This window comes from Hypanus sabinus, chromosome 30, assembly GCF_030144855.1.
Source record: "Hypanus sabinus isolate sHypSab1 chromosome 30, sHypSab1.hap1, whole genome shotgun sequence".
Taxonomy (NCBI): domain Eukaryota; kingdom Metazoa; phylum Chordata; class Chondrichthyes; order Myliobatiformes; family Dasyatidae; genus Hypanus; species Hypanus sabinus.
Window position 1 is genome coordinate 37,346,406 of NC_082735.1, and position 20,158 is coordinate 37,366,563.

Genomic DNA, 20,158 nt, shown 5'->3' on the forward strand with positions numbered 1-20,158 from the left:
TGGCTTGGGAATTCGAGTGATACTGTTGGTCTTTCCAAAACCTAAAAAAATGTTGACTATCTACCTTCCTCACATGAGTCTCTTGTACAAAGATAACATTAGCATTCATTCTGTGGAATACTTTGAATACTTTTTTCCGTTTGATCGGATGATTTAAATCATTAGTATTCCAAGAAACAAAATTAATAATCTTATCCATATTGCCAATATTTATTATAATTAACATATAAGGTTAAATAAAAGATGACCTCATGAATCTGGAAGTAAGTTCGAGGAGGAACAGGAAGTCATGACACTGCAACCATTTTTGTAGTTTTAAGTCAGCCCGTGAAGTAAAACTAAGCGTGAAGCAAGCAAAAAGAAAAGTTCCCCTCCCTCCACCCTCAAAACCCCAGGAAAAAAGCCAAAAAGAGGCAAGCAGGCAATCTAAAACTAATTTTACCCCCATGTCTCAAGACGGCAACTCAAACAAAAAAGTAAAAAAAAACAGATACAAATCACCCATATTTTAAGGGTTAATATAACAAAGATTAAACTATAAAGTTAGTGTTATATATATAAAACAAAAGGATTAAAAGAAAAAAAAGAAAAAAAAACTAAAATGTTAAAACCCATAAATGGATAATATTGTATTAGTATTTTAAAAGAAAGTCCTTAAACTTATTCAGACACATCTGAACGGATGTGACGTATCCAAGCACTAAGGTCTTTTGGGGAAAAGAAATGACATCTTAGAAAAGTTTTTTTTATTTAAAAAAAACCTTAATATTAAAAATGTAAAAAAAAAACAGTTATGAAATTAAAGGAAGAACCTAATGAGTTACTTTCAAAACTAACAAAATAGTAATATAAAAAAAACGAACTCAGGATAAACCGAAAAAAACAGACCTTTACTGTGTGTAAGAAATACACTGTTAGCCATCACACAAAAATCATCAAATTATAAAAGATCCAAATCTATAGGCTAATTATTAGCATAAAGAAAAGAAAATTTAATACAAATAGTAAAATTACAATACATTAGTCAACTCATAGTAAAAAAAAGTACTATTCTTCAAGGAATCTTTGAGCATCCGCTGGAGATTTGAACAGCTGATGAGTCCCATCTTGGAGAGTAACTCTCAGTTGTGCTGGAAATAACAGCGCTTGTTTGTAGCCTTTCTGATGAATTTCTGACATATAACGCCATTCTTGCCCTTAAAACTTAAAACTTCGGGACTATAGCCTTCCAGAATACGAAATCTATAATTTTTAAAGCTGATCATACCCTTTTTCCGGGCAGCCCGAATCAAACGCTCTTTGGTATGAGGATAATGAATCCGGAGGATCACTGATTTGTACCTGAAGCTGGTTGAAAACAAGAAATGCGATGTGCACGGTCGATTATCGGAGGGGTATCCAGTACTTCTGAGCCGAAGACTTTTGTTAAAAATTTAGAGAAAAATACAGTCAAGATCACCATTCTCAAAGTTTTCCGGAAGCCCAATAATCTGGAGATTTTGTCTTCGAGACCGGTTTTCAAGATCAGTGATTTTAGATTTATAACGATCCAGCAGTTGAGAAGTCGAAGCTTGCTGTTGTTGCAGAATTTCAATTTTGCGATCTCTCTGGCGAGCGGCATCTTCAAGAACTAAAATTCTTGCTTGTTGTTGTGAATCCAGTGTAAGTGATTGAAGTTTTGCATCGACTGTCTTTAAAATTTCATCGAGCGCAGAAAGCTTTGGGGTTAATTTATTCTCCAGTTTTTCAAGTCTCTCGTCGATAAGTTTCGCCATTGCTTTCAAAATTAACGGTTCTTTCGTCTGTTTCGATTCCTTAAGTTCTCGTGGTTTAGACATTTTAATGAGTTGAAAATGATCCAAACAGTTGAAAAAGATTTCATAAGTATGAACCCTTTTAGAATAGGTATAAACAGGTCAATTAGGGGGTGTTTGTAGGTAGAAAAAAGTAAAAGGATTGGAGCGAAGCCTAAAACAGTCTCCATAAGTGCCATATTGAGACTGTTTGTATTCTATATTGGGTTAATTATTAGGGTTGGTTCAATAAATAGATGGGTGCAGGGCAGTATATAAGTTCTTGAACCTAGTAGTGTGAGACCCAAAGCTTCTGTATCTCTTGCCCAGTGGTAATTACAGGCAGATGGTGGGGATCTTTGATAGATGTTGCTGTCATGGGACAGTGCTCCAAATAGATGCTTCTGATGGTGGGGATCGATGTGCCTGTGATGTACTGGCTGAATTCAGTACTCACTGTGACTTGCATTCTCGTGCATTCAAATTGCCGTGCAGACCATGATGCAACCAGGACCCAAAGCACTGACTGTTTATCTCCCCCCATAGGTGCTACCTGACCTGTTGAGTTCCTTCAGCATTTTGTGTGTTACTCTGGATTTTCACCATCTGCAGAATCTCTTGTGGTTGTGGATACTGGGATTCAGTCTAATAAAGTTTGAAGACAATGATTTTTGTTGACTATGGGGTTTTAAGCAGAGTGAAATTGGATAAATCTACATTGGCCATGTACCTGATGAATGAAGAGTAGGCAGGAGTGGCTATTTGGTTAAATCTGTTCTCCATTTTATAAACTCTGCTGTCATTTTCTGTCCACAGTTAATACCTTTTGTGGGCGAGGAGACTTTCAGACCCTCGGATATTCCAGCCGTTGGGGGTTTGACAAATACAGAGTACCAAGAAATCCTTCAGGTAGAGTTTGATTTTGACCTAGAAATCATCTGAACCTTGTTACATTAGGTGGCATTTGCAGGAACATGTTGATCACCATCAACGGGGATTGAGGCATCCAGCATTGCCCAAGCATGGTCTGGAAGGTCACAGAATTAGAACCAGCTCAACACAGGGTTTATTTTACACAGTAAGTTGTGATCTGGAATGCATGACTGGAAAAGATGGTTCAAACGTTCATTCACTGAAAAATTGGATGAATAGATTAAAATACAAAAGTTGGAGGATTCTGAGAAGAACAGGAAGTAGAATAAATTAGATAAATGTGCCAAAATCTATCACAGTAGCGAGGTTCATGAACTTCCTTTTTCACAGTATTGTGCTATGATTATGGCTGTTTGGTTTGACTGATAATTTGGAGTGACTTTAATGCTACGTGTTGCTTCAGCTGACTTGATTTTTATTGTAAGTTGCTTGGAACAGGAATGAATTAACAGTAAAATAAGTTTTTCGTGTGTGTGTGCGTGTGTGTGTATAGCTAGGGTGCCTAAGACTTTTGTACAGTACTGTAGTATTTTTATGTATTGCACTGTACTGCAGGCGTATTTAAAAAAAAAACAAATTTCATGACATTCATGAGTGATGATAAACCTGATTCTGATGTGGGTCTCTATTGAGGACTGAGAGTGGGAAGGGGGCAGGGAGAGGGGAATCATGGTTGGGAAAGGGTGAAGGAAGTGGGAAGTAAGAGAGAGACATTCTGTAATGGTCAATAAACCAATTGTTTGGAATCAAATGACCTTGCCTAGTGTCTCAGGGCTGGGTGTGTCTGCACCTGCGCCACCCCTCTGCCCCAGCTCTCTTTCACAGACACCTGTACCACACCCCTCCCATGGCTCTCTGACCTCACCATCCCCAACATCCTTTACTCCTGCCAGATTTACAAACTCACTCTCCACTCCACGTTGACAAATGCAGTTCAATGCAAAGGTCTTGGGCACCATAGCTATATATATGTGTCTCAGATTTTTGGACAGTACAGTATATATGTGTGTACATGTATAAAGGAAGTGTGTACGTATGTATGTGTCTGTACAGATAGATAACTTGGTCTGCAGTAAATGAGCACGTGTTAGATGTGGTTATTTTTTACTTTCTCAAAATTCTCAAAATAGAGCAAATATTTGAACTTGTCTGATCAAATTGCGAAGTATCAGATACTTTGTGTTTGTAGATTAAAAATGTATGCAACTGGCAGGATGGAGAAGAGGGAAAAATTTCTCAGCCAGTACAGCTTGATTGAACACATTTCCTAAATAACATCTCACCTAGACTGTGCACTTAAATTCTATTACACTGTGCAGTCCATTGGATGAGAAGGATCTTCCATTTTAAAAAAAAGTGATATAATTTGAAGCGCAGGACCATTTTGCTTGTGTCCTCATCAAAATCTGCCTTATAGTGCACACAGTCGAATGTATTGTAATTTGTAGGCTATGAGACTTATTAAAAGCTAATTAGATGTTACATCTCCTGCAAAACATTTTGGTAACATTTCCGTGATCAAAATGCATTTTAGATTGTCTCCGTTTGTGATAGGCACTGTTTATATAACCATTTTCTGAAGAGCAAAAATATTTTTAGACTAGAATAATTAATTGCCAGACTTTCCATTTCTGTCTCCCACTGGGACAAACCGACTCTCCTCTCCAGCATGCTTCCACTTACTTTGATATTTTTTTTGCTGTTTTTCTGACCACCAAATTCTGTGCATGGATAATCAAAGGAAATTCTATGCGTGGATAATTCTATACATGAATAATCAGCCCTGCGTTGAGCTGGGAATAGATGATGCTGAGACACATCCGAGGATGTGCTGGGACACATCGTCAGCGATGTTACCTGGGGTTATTGGGTGTGTCAGATCTTTCAGCATCAGACACTCTCACCCAGACGACCAGCCAGGGTTGATCAGACCCCATTTTGTGTCCATGGGTCACACCCCTTGATCCACAGCCATCTGGAGGTCCACTCGGCAGCCTCCGTGATGGTCCTCTTCACTCTTCCATCTTTTTTTCTCCAGTTCTGCTGAAGGTCACGGCCCGAAACGTCGACTGCACGCTCTTCCTCAGGCGCTGCCTGGCCTGCTGAGTTCCTCCAGCATTTTGTGTGAGTTGCTGGGATCTCTTGTTTGTGATGGTCCTGATGGCTTTTCTCTTTCGAGCCCCCACTATGCCAGGAGAGAGTAGGTTCTGCAGAGCAAGCAGCCAGCAAAACCTCTACGCGCCACATCGTGTGCCCCCTGGCATACTGTGCCTGCACCAGGCATTGCTCAGGACTGCTACCCATGCCACGTGATAGTGAGGTCAGAACTAGGAAGATTATACAGTTTAATACGTGGCTAAGGAGTTAGTATGAGAGGGAGGGCAGAAGAGTTTTAGATCACTGGGCTCTCTTTCAGGGAAGGGGGGACCTGTACAGAAGGGCTGGTTTCCCCCTGAACTGGAGGGGCACTAATATCTTACGGGGAAGGCTTATTAATGCTGCACAGTGGGGTTTAAACTAGAGTTGCACAGGGGGATGGGGACCAGAGTGCCAGAACAGTCAGTGGAGAGGTTGTGGAGGTAAATGTCGGTAAGACTTCAGATGAAGTCAGGAATCAGAAGGACGAGCACGGTGTGACTCGTGTCTGGAGCTGCCTGTATTTCAATGCAAGAGGTATTGTAGGAAAGGTGGATAATAGTACTTGAGATGAGGTAGCTGGTTATCAAACAGGGGCAGTGTGTAGTGAGGAGAGGCAAACTGGCAGTCAACAGGATGAGCTGCAACATAAAAGGCAGTCAGAATTGAAAAGGACTGAAGGTGTGTCTCGATGCGTGCAGTATACAAAGTAAGGTCGATGAACTTGCAGCACGGTTACAGATTGGTTGGTATGATGTCGTGGGCATCACTGAATCATGGCTGAAAGGAGATTATAACTGGGGGCTTAATGTTCAAGGATACACGGTTTATTGAAAGGACAGGCAGGATGGTGGGGGGCAGCATTGCTCTGTTGGTAAAAAAAAATCATTAGAAAGAGGTGACATAAGGTTGGAAGGTGTTGAATCATTGTGGATAGAGCTAAGGATCTGCAAGGGTAAAAAGACCCTTGATGGGAGTTGTATACAGACCTCCAAGCAAGGGTAAGGATGTGGCCTACAAATTACAACTGGAGATAGAAAATGCATGCCGAAAGGGCAATGTTACAAAAGTCATGGGGATGTCAATATGCAGGTAGATAACGGTTGGTCTTTGGGCTTTCTGGGTTGGTGGTGGCGCTCACTGAGGAGATGGATTCTGCCACTGCCTTCCACACTTGTCATGATGCCAGCAGTAGTGGCTTCTCCAGGGCTTTTGGCCAGCTGTTGAGGATGTGCTCCAGGGGCCCTCAGAGAGGGTGTGATGGTATTTCGCTCTTGCCTCAAAAAAGGTTCACTGGATTTGGCAGCACATTGGATTGTGAATTTGATGCTGTAGGGTTCTGCTTGCCAGATGTTGGAGTGGGAGATCAGTGAACAATTGCAGGGACTTGTCGGATTGCAAGTGTAAAACTCTAGCAGGCTAACTATTCTTGGCCTTGCTAAAATGCCAGATTATTTTTTTCCCTGTGTGTGGGTATTACTCGTATTGTATCATGTGCAATTTCTGTAAAGGTTGCTCATTAAGTTTGGTTTCCCTTTTAAATGCCAGATAATTCCCCAATTACTGGATAATTCATGCCTGAAGGCAAACTGCAAATAATCAGTTAAAAAGGTCAGAGTAGTCGTCTTTGTGGAAAGAAATTTCCAAAGGTTATTTGGTCCCTGTGTTGGAGCATCTCAGTAAATTTATTTATTTTATTTTTTATTTCGAGATACAACGTGAAATCGGCCCTTTTGGCTCTTCAAACCACACTACCCTGCAAGCACCGACAACCTTGATTTAACCATAATCTAATCAGGAACAATTTACAACGACCAACTAACTTACTAACCGTGGGAGGAAACTGGAGAAAAACCCTGCATTCCATGGGAAGAACACACAGGAACTCCATTAGACTGTAAGATACAGGAGTAGAATTAGGCATTTTTGCCCATCATTTCATCATGGCTGATCCATTTTCCCTCTCAGCTCCAATCTCCTGCCTTCGGGTATCCCTTCTTGCCCTGACTAATCAAGAGTGTAACAACCTCTGCCTTAAATATGCCCAGTGACTTGGCTTCCACAGCCGCCTGTGGCAACAAATTTTACAGAAGCACCACTCTGTGGCCAAATAAATTCCTTCTCATTTGCCTTCTAAAAGAACGTCCCTCTATTCCGAAGCTGTGTCCTCTGGTCTTAGAATCCCCCGCCAGAGGAAACATCCCCTCCACATCAACTCTGTTGAGGCCTTTCAACATTCAATAGGTTTCACCGAGGTCACCCCTCATTCTTCTGAATTCCAGTGAGTACAGGCCCAGAGCCATCAGATGCTCCCTACAGAGGATGGTGGACTGAATTCCGAATTCTGACACCCTGACCTGTAACAGCGTTGAGCAACCGTACAAGAATGTAACAGTACATTCCAGGTTTTCGTGTATCCGGGGATATGAAGCAAGTTGTTCAAGATCAGGGATTTATGCAGTGAGATGGGGAAACCTCGGGTTCAGCACTTGAAACCATGACATTACAAATCACAGAAACTTTTATACATAATCTTTTTACACACAGAGCTCATCTGAAGCAGCGCCTGAGCCTGAAACGGTCACTGTTTAAAAGACATTGAGACAGGCACTTCCGTGGGCAAGGGTCGGGCAGGCAAATTATGGATCCAGTGAAGGTGAAGGGGCTTCATTGTAAATGGGCCTGCAAACATGGGAGGGGTGGGGTAGAAAGGACTGTTTCTGAGCTGTACGGCTGACTCTATGACCGTGTTCTCCTTAGAGAACTGGGGAGATGTAATAATAATAAAAATATTTATTATATTACAAGGAGGATGGTATTAAAAGGTACGGTGAAGACGTGTGACAGCCTAAATAAACTAGACGTTCTGAGGAAAATTTCTTTTCATTCAAAGTGTGGAAGCCAAGGGGCAATTTAATTCCATGAAACAGAAAGTCAGATAGGGAGGTCGTTCCTTGCAGAGATGTTGGTCTCTGGTTTAAGATGGTGTGGATGAGTCTCAACAATTTCTGGCTGGTGGCCGATGAAACAGGGAAAGCAACTAAATACAAGGAAGAGAAAATCTGCAGATGCTGGAAATCCGAGCAACACACACAAAATGCTGGAGGAACTCAGCAGGTCAGACAGCATCGATAGAAATGAGTACAGTTGACATTTTGGGCCAAGACCCTTCGGCAGGACTGGAGAATTAAAAAGAGCTAAACACTTTTGTGAATCACTTTTTTTCAGATAAACAATAACCTATAACTTCCCTTTGGATTTGGGGGCAATTCAGTGTGGCAGAGGTGAGGCAGCGTGCCCGTCGCTGAGAGCTGGGAAGACCCAAGGTTTGATTGGTTTAAATGCCCAGCCAAATTTGGAAGGGTTGGGTACAGGCTGAACCGAGCTGGTGGGGTCCAGGTCCCAGAGTGTATCGAAGTTCAGGGAGTCAGGGTCCAAAGCGAGGGATGGCCTGGTTCAGCTCGTTGTTCTGTGATGTTTATCCGGCTCTGCGCTCAACTAAGGGTCTGTGGATGGAATCTCTCTGTGGACTTCACAGCAGAACACTATCTGCTTCTGCTTATTGCTTGCTTGATTTCATTTTTTTTTCTCTCTGCACATTGGGTGTTTGTTGGTCTTTTTTTTAATGGGTTCTTTTGGGTTTCCGGTTTTGTGGCTAGCTGTGAGGAGGCGAATCTCGAGGTTGTATAATGTGTACAAACTGATAATAAATGCACTTTGAACATTGAATAAATTTAAGTTGCTCTAAAGAGAAGTTAGAGGGGAGGGTGGGAGTGTTGAAGATTTTTCCTCTACTTTAACTTTACATCAAGTTACCACAATAGTTTTTACCAAAATTGAAATGTACACTCTTTGTAGCTGAATGCATTACTTTCTATTCTATGCATTTTGTGTCAAGTATGTGTATATAACTATTCAGGTTGAGTTGTAACTGTATAGAAACGGCACGAATATTACTCAGAACCATGGAATACTTAAATTCAAGCTGAATTCAGGAACGTACCACATAGCATTTGCACTGGAGCTGCCAATAGCTTTCTTTAGCTTTGGAAATGCTAATGTTCTATTATGTACAAAAGGTGATAGTACTTCAAGTAACTTCTTTAACTTTAGTAGCACACTCATAAAATTGGTTACAAACAACTCTAAATCATATGGCAATGCTTTTCATTGCCGAAAGCGTGGTGGATGTAGCACCTCGTGAATTTGATTGGTTGTGTGGTTTCCTTCTGTGCTAGGAGGGTTTTGGTAGAGAAAGTGTTTGTTATTAGAACCATTACCTCCGGCAAGAGCAGTAATTCAAGTTCAAGTTTATTGTTATTTCAATAAACAAGTTTATTATCATGTATACTGCCTGTAGACCAAGATGCACAACACAGTCCATATAACTCAAACACAGCACATAATGTCATGAAGTATTATAAGCACAGAGCAACACACACACATAAAATGCTGGAGGAACTCAGCAGGTCATACAGCAGCTATGGAAGTAAATAAACTGTTGATGTTTCAGGTCGCGACCCTTCTTCAGGACTGGAAAAGGGGAAAGATGCCTGAATAAAAAGGTGGAGGAGGGGGAAGGAGGACTAGCTAGAAGGTGATAAGGTGAAGCCACTTGGATGGCAAAGGTAAAGGGCTTGAGAAGAAAGCTAACAGAAGAGAGTGGACCATGGGAGAAATGGAACAGAAGGAGGTGATTGGCAGGCATGGAGAAGAGGTCAGAGGCCAGAGTGGAGAACAGAAGAAGAGGGAAGGGAGAGTGAAAAAGATCACTGGGAGGAGAAATTGATGTTCATGCCATCAGGCTGGAGGCTGCCCAGACTTGTTGCTCCTGCACCCTGTGAGTAGCCTCATTGTGGTAGAAGAGGCCATGGACCGGCATGTCAGAACAGGAATCAAGATGGTTAGCCACTGGGAAACTGTGCTTTTTGTGGATGGAGCAATATTACCACAAATAATAAGGTGCATTTATGACTCGTTTAAAAATTAAGTGGTGTAACAGTACAAGCGCTTCATATAAGGTGAGACCTGGGTGCTGGCAGGGAGTTTGGTAATGTCATGATAGGCAACAAGAAGAGGAGGCAGAGTGAAAGTGGGATGGGGTACTTTGTGTTTAGTGTTCGGTAATGTCATGGCCCGTGGAAAGTAACTGTTTCCCACCCTAACGGTCCTTGTAGGTGGATTAACGACAGTTGGAACAAGAGCAGAAACTATGAATATTTCTTTTCAGTGAATTGTGGTTGTCTGGAGCTAAAAATGTTGGGGAAGAAGATTGTGTTTCATTTGAGGGATAAATATTGCCAGGTTACTCAGAGAAATGTTCCTTGTTCTACTCTGGAATAGTTCTGAGGATAATCTCTCATTTATGAAGATGTAGAAGCACAGAGTAGTAGATGTAAAATACAATATTCCCTGTTTTCAACCGTTGTTCTTTTCCTGTCTTAGAAACTACATCAGAAGAACCAGGAACTGAAGCACATTATGGACCAGCTCCGCAATCTCATATGGGACATCAATTCGATGCTGGCAATGAGGAATTAAACTTACTGAAATTCCATTCTTGGTTTTTCAGTGACCTCTCCGTTTAGGGCTTGTTAAGGCAATTCCCTTTTTTTGTTTAGTTTTTGCACTGTATAAATAACCCTTTTCTTAACAAACAGAAAAACAAATATTTTTATACTAAGGAAATCACAGGTCAGAAAATATGTTAATGTATTATGAAATAATGTGTTATTTTTGTGCATGTAATGTAGCAAGGATACAAATTTTCAATGTGATAGTTCTTGGCAGAATAGAGTAGATTTGTGGCTGAGCTTGTCAATTCTCCTGAACGGTGCTAGAGTTCTTTGAAATATGAACCCCAAAACGTTGCTGCTTGCTGGCCGGTGGTGTAGTGGCATCGGCACTGGACCTCGAGGCAAATAGTCTCAGGTTCAAATCCGACTGGTGCCTTCACGCTTTCCATCAGTGCTGGGTTGGGCGTCGAGCCAGCAACTCAGCCTGATTTTAAAAAAACAAATGCTAAAGAAATGGCAAACTTGCCACCCGATGTTCCACAAGACGTGGAGTAGAACAAAACACTGCTGCAAGCGAAAACAAGGAGAGAGTTGGTGTTGAAGAATTAATGTACATTATGAATGTTAAACTAATTCAAGACATATTATTGGTTATTAAAAAGAATTGTAGCTGAGTCAAAATGGCTAGGTAACGTTCCAAGGACCAATGCAGACAATTGGTACCTTGGTGAATGAGTCATGGTGTGTTGTGGGAATGTATGTGTGGGTCCTAGAATTCAGACATGCTATAACAGATCTACATCTAACTGCCTTGATTCTGTAAATTTTAATATTGTCAACAAAAGTAAAATGTTTTTCAATACTAATACAGCTTTAGTTGTCTTCTAACAAACCTTTTGAAGCAGGACAGTTCTGAATTTTCCCTGCCCTTTGTGGGTAGACGTAATTGTTCAAGCTTGATTTGCAATTTGAGAATGTTACAATTAACCTGATTGTGACCTCATTTCCATTGTCCAAAGTTTAAAGTAAATTTTTTTTATCCAAGTACATACACAACCTTGACATTCATTTTCTTGTGGGCATACTCAGTACATTCATAGAATAATAACCATAACAGAATCAATGAAAGACTGCACCTACTTGGGCAGTCAACCAGAATGCAGAAGATGATAAACTGCAAATATGAAAATAAAGTAATAATAAATAAATAGGCAATAAATATTGAGAACATGAGGTGAAGAGTCCTTGAAAGTGAGTCCATAGGTTGCAGGAATACTTCAAGGATGGGACAAGTGAAGTGAGTGAAGTTATCCCCCTTTGTTCAAGAGCCTGATGGTTGAGAGGTAGTATCTGTTCCTGAACCTCGTGGTCCTGAGGCTCCTGTACCTCCTTCCTGGTGGCAACAGCGAGAAGAGAGCATGTCCTGGGTTCTGTGGTGTGTGGTGGTCCCTTGACAATGAATGCTGCTTTCCTGTAGATGTGCTCAATGTTCGGGATGTCTTTACCCGTAATGGACTCACCGTCATGTCCACTCAAGCTAAATGATGAAACATGACTAGAAACATAGAAAATAGGTGCAGGAGTAGGCCATTCGGCCCTTCGAGCCTGCACTGCCATTCAGTATGATCATGGCTGATCTTCCAACTCAAAACCCTGTACCTGCTTTCTCTCCCCTTTAGTCACAAGGGCCATATCTAACTTCCTCTTAAATATAGCCAATGAACCGGCCTCAACTGTTTCTTGTGGCAGAGAATTCCACAGATTCTCCACTCTCTGTGTGAAGAAGTTTTTCCTCATCTCGGTCCTAAAAGGCTTCCCCTTTATCCTTAAACTGTGACCCCTCATTCTGGACTTCCCCAACATCGGGAACAATCTTCCTGCATCTAGCCTTTAGAATTTTATACATTTCAATAAGATCCCCGCTCAATCTTCTAAATTCCAGTGAGTATAAGCCTAGTCGATCTAGTCTTTCTTCATATGAAAGTCCTGCCATCCCAGGAATCAATCTGGTGAACCTTCTGTGTACTCCCTCTATGGCAAGAATGTCTTTTCTCAGATTAGGGGACCAAAACTGCACACAATACTCTAGGTGCAGTCTCACCAAGGCCTTGTACAACTGCAGTAGAACCTCCCTGCTCCTGTACTCAAATCCTTTTGCTATGAATGCCAACATACCATTTGCCTTTTTCACCGCCTGCTGTACCTGCATGCCCACCTTCAATGACTGGTGTACAATGACACCCAGGTCTCGTTGCACCTCCCCTTTTCCTAATCGGCCACCATTCAGATAATAATCTGTTTTCCTGTTCTTGCAACCAAAGTGGACTACCAAGAGTCCACCCATCTTTCCCTTAGTAAACAGTGGACAGTTTGATTATTTTTAAGGAAGTTCCAAGGATGAGCATCTTTGAGTGATAAAGGTTTGCATACCTTTACTCAGTTTTAAATAACTAGCCTCTTGTTCGTGTTTCTCCCATTAATGAAAACATCTCGATGTCTACTCTTCCAAGTCTCCTTTGGATCTTGTATATTTGAATAAGGTTCTTCCCATCATTCTACACTCAAAGGAACAGAGTGCTAAACTGTATAGCCTCTCAACAGTACAACTCTTTCAGCTCAGTGATTCTCCTTTGAACTGTTTCCAATGCTACAATATCCTTTTTTTAGATTAAGTGACCAAGCCTTCACACAGTGTTATAGGCACCTTGTGCAATTGTAACAAAACTGCCCTATTTGTAAACTCCAAACCTTTTGCAATAAAGGCCACAGTGCCACTTGCTACCTTAAGTACCCGCTGGGCCTACCTTTTAACTTTTTTTCACGCATGCAATGCAAAAGCTTCACCTCTCCATACTTTGCAGCCTTTCTCCATTTGGATATTAATTCCCGTTTTGATGACTCTTAGCAAAGTGCAGCGTTTCACACCTACTGTCATGAAACGCTAAGCAAAATTCAGCAGAATAATCAGAATCAGAAACAGGTTTAACATCAGCGGCATAAGTCATGCGATTTGTAGTAATGCGGCAGCAGGACATTGTAATACACGACAATAACAATTGTAAATCACAGCAAGAAGTGGCTGTCCGTTGTGTCCCAGTGATGGCAGGAAACTTGTGCAGGAGAGATTTTAAAAGTGGAAAAGCATTGGGCAGTTCAGCTCTCGACCTCCGAAGCCCAGGTCCAGAGGTACGAACATGCCCCACCTACTCGGTTACGGTGGATGACCATGATGTCTTCTGTGATTTGTCACCCCCCTTGCTCTCCACCACTCCAGCAGTACTGCCTTCCTTGCTGTTGCATATCACTTTAGATTTCATCTGCCCAGTCCCCTCGAGCTGACTTCACAGTGTGGGACTTCAGTAAGAACTATATATTAAGAAGTTGAATTAAATGAGTAGTGCAAAAAGAGAGAAATGTAGTGAGGGAGTGTTCAGAAATCTGATGGCAGAGGAGAAGAAGGTCTTCCTGAATCACTGAGTGTGCCATGAGGCTCTGGTAACCCCTTCCTGATGGTGGAAATTAGAAGAAGGCATGTTCTTGGTGACAACCGATGCCACCTTTTTGAGGCATCGCTCCTTGAAGATGTTCTGGATGCTGGGGAGGCTGGCGCCCACGATGGAGCTGACTGAGATAATAAATTTCTGCAGCTGATTTCAACCCCATGCAGTGGCCCTCTCCATACCAGACGGCAATGCAGCCAGTTAGAATGCTCTCCACAGCACATCTGTAGAAGTTTGCAAATGTTTTTGATGACATATCAATTCTCTTCAAACATCTAATACCACAATCACAATCCTGGGGAAAATCACTCTCCTCATTGTAACATTCCATCATCAGTGAACTTGGAAGCTGCAGTAAAATGTGGAATAGAGCAGGGACTTTGTTTTAGAATAGGCACATTAGGTACTCTAGCTTAGAGACATCTCGATGTCTCCCCTTCCAAGTCTGCTTTGGATCTTGTACGCTTGGTGATATGGATGCATTGTGAAAAACCTCTGATTTGATCATGCTGTGTTAAACAGCTTAATTAAAGCCTGTTTGCTATGCCACAGCTATGTGTCCAGTTGAATACAAGGAGTTTCTTTTCCCATTGAGAGTTCCTTTGTATGGGAGTTGGAAGTGGTGCCAAGGACAGAAAAAACTGAGGTTATGCTATCTTTGCTGTCGAGAGGGCCCTGGAACAGCGGAAGGGATGTGAGAGTATTTTGTTTTTCTATTGAAAAGCTTTTTATTTCCAAAATTGATCGAGCAAACTGTCTCAGACTGCACTTGAGGCTAAGTGCTGTCAAGGGATCTTGAAGACATGCATTTTCTGTTGCCAGGAACAGCAGAATGTGACTTGAGTAGTAGCTAATTGGAAATTATTTGTTTCTTTTTACTAATCACTTTATTACACTATTTGCTTGAACACATTGATCAGAGCAGAACCATGTTGTAATAAAGACAGTGTTTTGGCATAGTTGGCAGGATCCAATTGGAATGTGATAGGAAACAACTTTCAATGGAAGGTGACAGTATAGGATAAAGGGTAGACGAGTTTAGTTTTGTCGATCAGAGAAGGGTATAGGGTAGAACAGTGGTCCCCAACCACTGGGCCGCAAAGCATGTGCTACCAGGCCGCGAGGAAACGATATGATTTGGCGATATGAAAGGATATGAGTCAGTTGCACCTTTCCTCATTCCCTATCACACCACTGTTGAACTGGAACGCGAGGAAAATATGCGCTGTGTGTTTAATATCTAAATGTTACTTAAAATGTCATGATGCTATTGACTTATAAGTGAGTTATAATTGACTTATCACTATATTCATGCAAGGAAAATATGCGCTGTGTGTTTAATATTAAATTCGTTAGATAAACCCTTTTAGAAACGAAATTGAGTATATTAGCCACTTATAAGTGAATTATAGTTGATTTATCACCTATATTCCAGTCGTGATTAACACTCCCTCCCCGTCAGCCGGTCCGCAGTGCCAAAAAGGTTGGTGACCCCTGGGGTAGATGAGTTCTGTCAATCAGAGAAGGGCACAGGGTAGACGAGTTTAGTTTTGTTGCCCTGTTTTCTATAAAATGTAGGTTGCCGGTAGACTGGAAGAAGTATATTCTGTTGCGAAAACAAGTTTTAAAAAGTTCTTCCAAAGACTTTGACCTGTTGATGCAAAAATATGGACTGAATATTGAAATGCAATTTGAGAATGGGTGACATTTCAGAAGACATCGCAAAACAATGGACCTCCGACATTATCTTCACTTCTCTGAACTGATTGAATGGCTAAATGAGTTGCCAAAGCAGCATATAAAGACCATGAGGCACAGGAGCAGAATTAGGCCATTTATCTCATTGAGTCTGCTCCATCAATCAATTAGAGTTGATTGATTTTTCCCTCTTAACCTCATTCTCCTAATAAGCTTTGACACTCTTATCAAGAACCTAGCAACATCCTCTTTAAAGATACCCAAAGACCTGGCCTCCACAGCTGTCTTTGGCAACAAATTCCACAGATTTTCACCACACTCTGGCTAAAGAAATTGCTCCTCACCTTTGTTCCAATGGGACGCCTTCCTGTCATAAACTCTTCCACTACTGGAAGCATCCTCTCCACGCCCACTCTTCAAAACTGTGGCAAAATGTAGATACCAACACACATTCAGAAGGTGTGGTTGGCAGTTTTACACCTGTGATGGTTAATCTTAGAAATGGACCATTAGTGAAAGGGTTCCTCTCCAATGGCTACTGTGTGCACATTGAATCTGCACATTGCAAGAGGAATGATAAATAGTGACAACAGGAGAACAATTAGTTCACAAAGGGGAAAAGAGTGGCCGTGTTACCTAAGGAAGTCCCCAACAAAAGTGAATGGTCGTGTGAAGCTATTGCAGCTTAGGGCACCAAAGCTTGGAGTTCAAGTCCAGCATGCTCTGTAACAATCTTGTATATCCTTCCCGTGAATGTGTGGACTTCCTGTGGGTGCTCCAGTTTCCTCCCACAGTCCAAAGACAAACCGGTTAGTGGGTTAATTGGTCATTGAAAGTTGTCCTATGTTTAAGCTAGGGTTAAATAGGTGAGTTGCTGGGTGGGACAGCTTGATGGGCCAGAAGAGCCTGTTTCACACAATGTCGCTGAACAAAAATCACACAAAAGTGAAGTGGAACGAGTGAGATGTAATGGTCTTTGTAAACTGTGCTGTGATTAGGTTAGGGTTAAATGGGTAGGTTGCTGAGTCGCATGGTTTGAAGGGTCACAGGGGCCTGACCCATGCTGTCTCTCCAGATAAATAAAATAAAATTGGAGAAGGAAATGCTTATGGGCATTACTAAGAGCTAAAGTAATTCTGTATCAATAGTGAGAAGGTGAAGAAACAATAATGAAATCTTGTCAGCAGGGCACAAGACATAATTGACATCTGATTTTTCTGTTCAGTAATACCTAGTCATACTTATTAAGTTCTCATTCTGAAGAAGAGATGCAATTTAGTTGTGTGCTTAAGAATGTGCAGTACAAGGGACTATGGGACTACTAAGTAGAAAGTAAATATCAAAGGTTGGAATATAATATGATGGGGAAGACAGCAAGAACTTTATAATTGGTTTTGAATAGTTATACATTCTACTTAGTTTCTCAACAATTTGTGATATGTGCAACAAATTGAAAACCTCTAGTGTAATGGTTAATATGTTAAACAGCTTAATTAAAGCTTGTTCCAGTGATTCGTCATGTAGTAGGGGAGGAAGTTGCTCCTTCATGTTTACAGGAGGAGGTTTTGCCGTCGATAGTACTTCATTGGACTGGTGTTCGAAGTTGTTCCAAGGGCCACAATAGCAGAATGTGACTGTACAAAACACCAGAGGAACTCAGCAGGTCAGGCACCATCTATGGAAATGAATAAACAGTCAACATTTTGGACTGAGACCCTTCATCAGGACCGGAAAGGAAGGGGGAAGATGCCCCAATGTCAGCTGTTCCTTTATTTCCATAGATGCTGCCTGATCTGCTGAGTTCCTCCAGCGTTTTGTGTATGAGGCTCTGGATTTCCAGCATCTTGTGTTTAGAATGTGACAGTGGACTGTTTACTTGAACAGTGTACGTATACATAGAAACACAGAAATCTGCAGCACATTACAGGCCCTTCATCCCACAGTGTTGTGTAAACCTCTTGTTATTAATTGTGTAACAAATCAATTTCTGGAACATGGATCAGAATAATATTGTCATTTAATCCTACCTTCTGCAAAAGAAACCTTGCATTTTTGTTCTCTCCTGCAGGTCAATAATTGAAGGCAAGGAATCTATCTCTGGGGTACTCCACTAACCATATGCTGCCAATCTGAAAAGGATCAATTTTATTCCAAATATTATGTAACAGCCGGGTTTAATTCTTCTCTGAACTGTTTCCAGTGCATTAATGCCACTCCTTGAATGGGAGATCAATATTGTACAAAGTACTCCAGATGTGGTTTTGTCAGTGTCCTCTATAACATTCTCCTATTTTGTATTTCAGCAAATAATAAATCATGTGATTTCTATCCTAACTACTGACTGTTGCTGCATGGAGGCCTTTTGGAAAACTTATACCGGGACATTTAGATCCCTCTGCATTTCAGAGTTCTCAATGAATCACTGTTTAGATAATATACTTCTCTAATTTTCCTTATCTTCCAGACACCTTGAAGTAAAGACCAATATTCTACAGCCTTTTAAATTTTATGTTTGTTGTGATTCCTGTACTTGGCTGCCTTGAAATTTTCTTTCAAAAGGCTGTTTTTAAAAAAATCTGTGATGTATCTCTCTGCTTCTCAGAAGGTTTCCCAGTGGATCAGCTATTAATCTGCGATGTAAAGCAGTCTGTGCACAGTCTTTCATAAGCTTTTTTTGCCTTGGCTATATTTTCATTCACTCTTTGGAATGTAATGATGAAGATAGAGTAAAGATGTAGGTCAGGTGTGACGCAGTTGAAATAGAGAGTAGGATCTTATGGTGATATTTCCTGTTCTCACTTCTGTTGTGGTCCTGTCACCGATACAGTGGGTGCACTGGCATCTCCGCCGAGATGCTAACACCATGCGTGAGATGCATCTTGCAGCTTGGACATCGGAGAATGGTCCACTGAATGAAGGAGCTGCATAAACCAGTTCAGTCACCGATACAGTCACCGATACAGTGGGTGCACTGGCATCTCCGCCGAGATGCTAACACCATGCGTGAGATGCATCTCGCAGCTTGGACATCGGAGAATGGTCCACTGAATGAAGGAGCTGCATAAACCAGTTCAGTCACCCATACAGTTCAGTCACCGATACAGTCACAGATACAGTGGGTGCACTGGCATCTCCGCCGAGATGCTAACACCATGCGTGAGATGCATCTCGCAGCTTGGACATCGGAGAATGGTCCACTGAATGAAGGAGCTGCATAAACCAGTTCAGTCACCGATACAGTCACCGATACAGTGGGTGCACTGGCATCTCCGCCGAGATGCTAACACCATGCGTGAGATGCATCTCGCAGCTTGGACATCGGAGAATGGTCCACTGAATGAAGGAGCTGCATAAACCAGTTCAGTCACACATTCTGCCTGGAAGGAGTTTGTATGTTCTCCTGTGGGTTTCCTCCCACAGTCCAAGACGTACCGCTTGATAGGTCAGTTTGTCATTGCAATTGGCCTGTGATTAGGCTAAGATTAAATCGGGGGATTGCTGGGCAGCATGGCTCGAATGGGCAGAAGGACCTATTCTGCGCTGTATCTCAATAAATAAATAAAAATGCATTTAATATTCGACCAGCTTTCCAGACTGGTGTGTCACTGCATTAGTGAGTTTTTCTCTGTTTCTTCTCGGTAGGAAAAGGTGACATTTCTAACTACAACAGCAAAACTGCATAATTAATCAGCTGCAAGTCCTATTGCTGTATCCTTGCTGGATTTTAATGGATTTGACCTGCATCTGGGCAATCATTATAGAGAAAATTTTAAAAAGTACTAGCAATGGTTAATTGGAAGGACAGATAATGTGTTGAAAATGCAAAGTAGTTTCTATCTGAGTCACATCTGTCAAATTAAATCATTTATTTAAATGATTCCTTTGTAAACTGTTTGAGTTACAGAACAGTCCTTTGAGTTTGGTCAGTCTTAATCTGAGGCTTTACAAGCAGATGTGGTTCGTCGGCCATGGTTGGCAACTCATCGAGAAGGAAAACTCTAATCTCACACCTTCGCTGCCTTGTGGCTATATCCACTCATGGGAAAGGCTTCGGGAGTAAACCCTGAGGGAAAGATCTGGAGCTGGAGTCCCTAAGGCAGTCCGACGTTGAGTTCAATGCTGATGGGCAACTCCTGCGACGCCACCGGTGCCAAACTATATCGGTATCTGCTGTTCCTTTGGGTTCATCAGATACGTACGTGGAGAGGGGGAGCTTGCTACGTGGGCAACAGCTTGCTCTCCATATCGCACTGCCCTGGCTCAAGTATTTAGACAGCCAGGGCGCGACACCCGTTGTTGATTCTGGCAGAAAGAGGGCTCTCAGTCTGATGCTTGCTTGCCTCCCTGTGGACTTTTCTTGAGTTCAGCTGTAGTTCAATAGATAGACTGTGGAACCGTCATTGGTCAAGAACAGGCCATGAAGCCTAAGGTATCTGCTGACATGAAAAGGCATGCAGATCTCTCTGAGGGTTGTCCTGCAAGCTGGTTTCAGAACACCAGTGGCCAGGGTAAAGTCCTGACTCTTCCCCAGGAACATCAAATGGTAAATGTGCCTGGGAAATCGGACAGAAATAATGGGATC

The 20,158-nt window shown here is 41.8% G+C and overlaps 1 protein-coding gene across 2 annotated transcripts in view; it reads left to right on the plus strand.

The window, feature by feature from the left end:
- Nucleotides 1–19,395, plus strand: part of LOC132383581 (mediator of RNA polymerase II transcription subunit 30-like) — a 39,203-nt gene extending 19,808 nt beyond the window's left edge. The window contains exons 4-6 of one of the 2 annotated variants that reach the window (XR_009508728.1): nucleotides 2,610–2,702; nucleotides 10,308–10,461; nucleotides 17,645–19,395. Coding sequence is in view for 1 of the 2 variants with exons in the window: in XM_059954727.1 (XP_059810710.1) it covers nucleotides 2,610–2,702; nucleotides 10,308–10,403 (189 nt within the window). In the remaining variant the exon portion in view is untranslated. Of the gene's footprint in view, nucleotides 1–2,609; nucleotides 2,703–10,307; nucleotides 13,166–17,644 lie in introns of those variants that run through there. The other variant, XM_059954727.1, reaches the window with a different exon arrangement.
- Nucleotides 19,396–20,158: the final 763 nt, after the last annotated feature.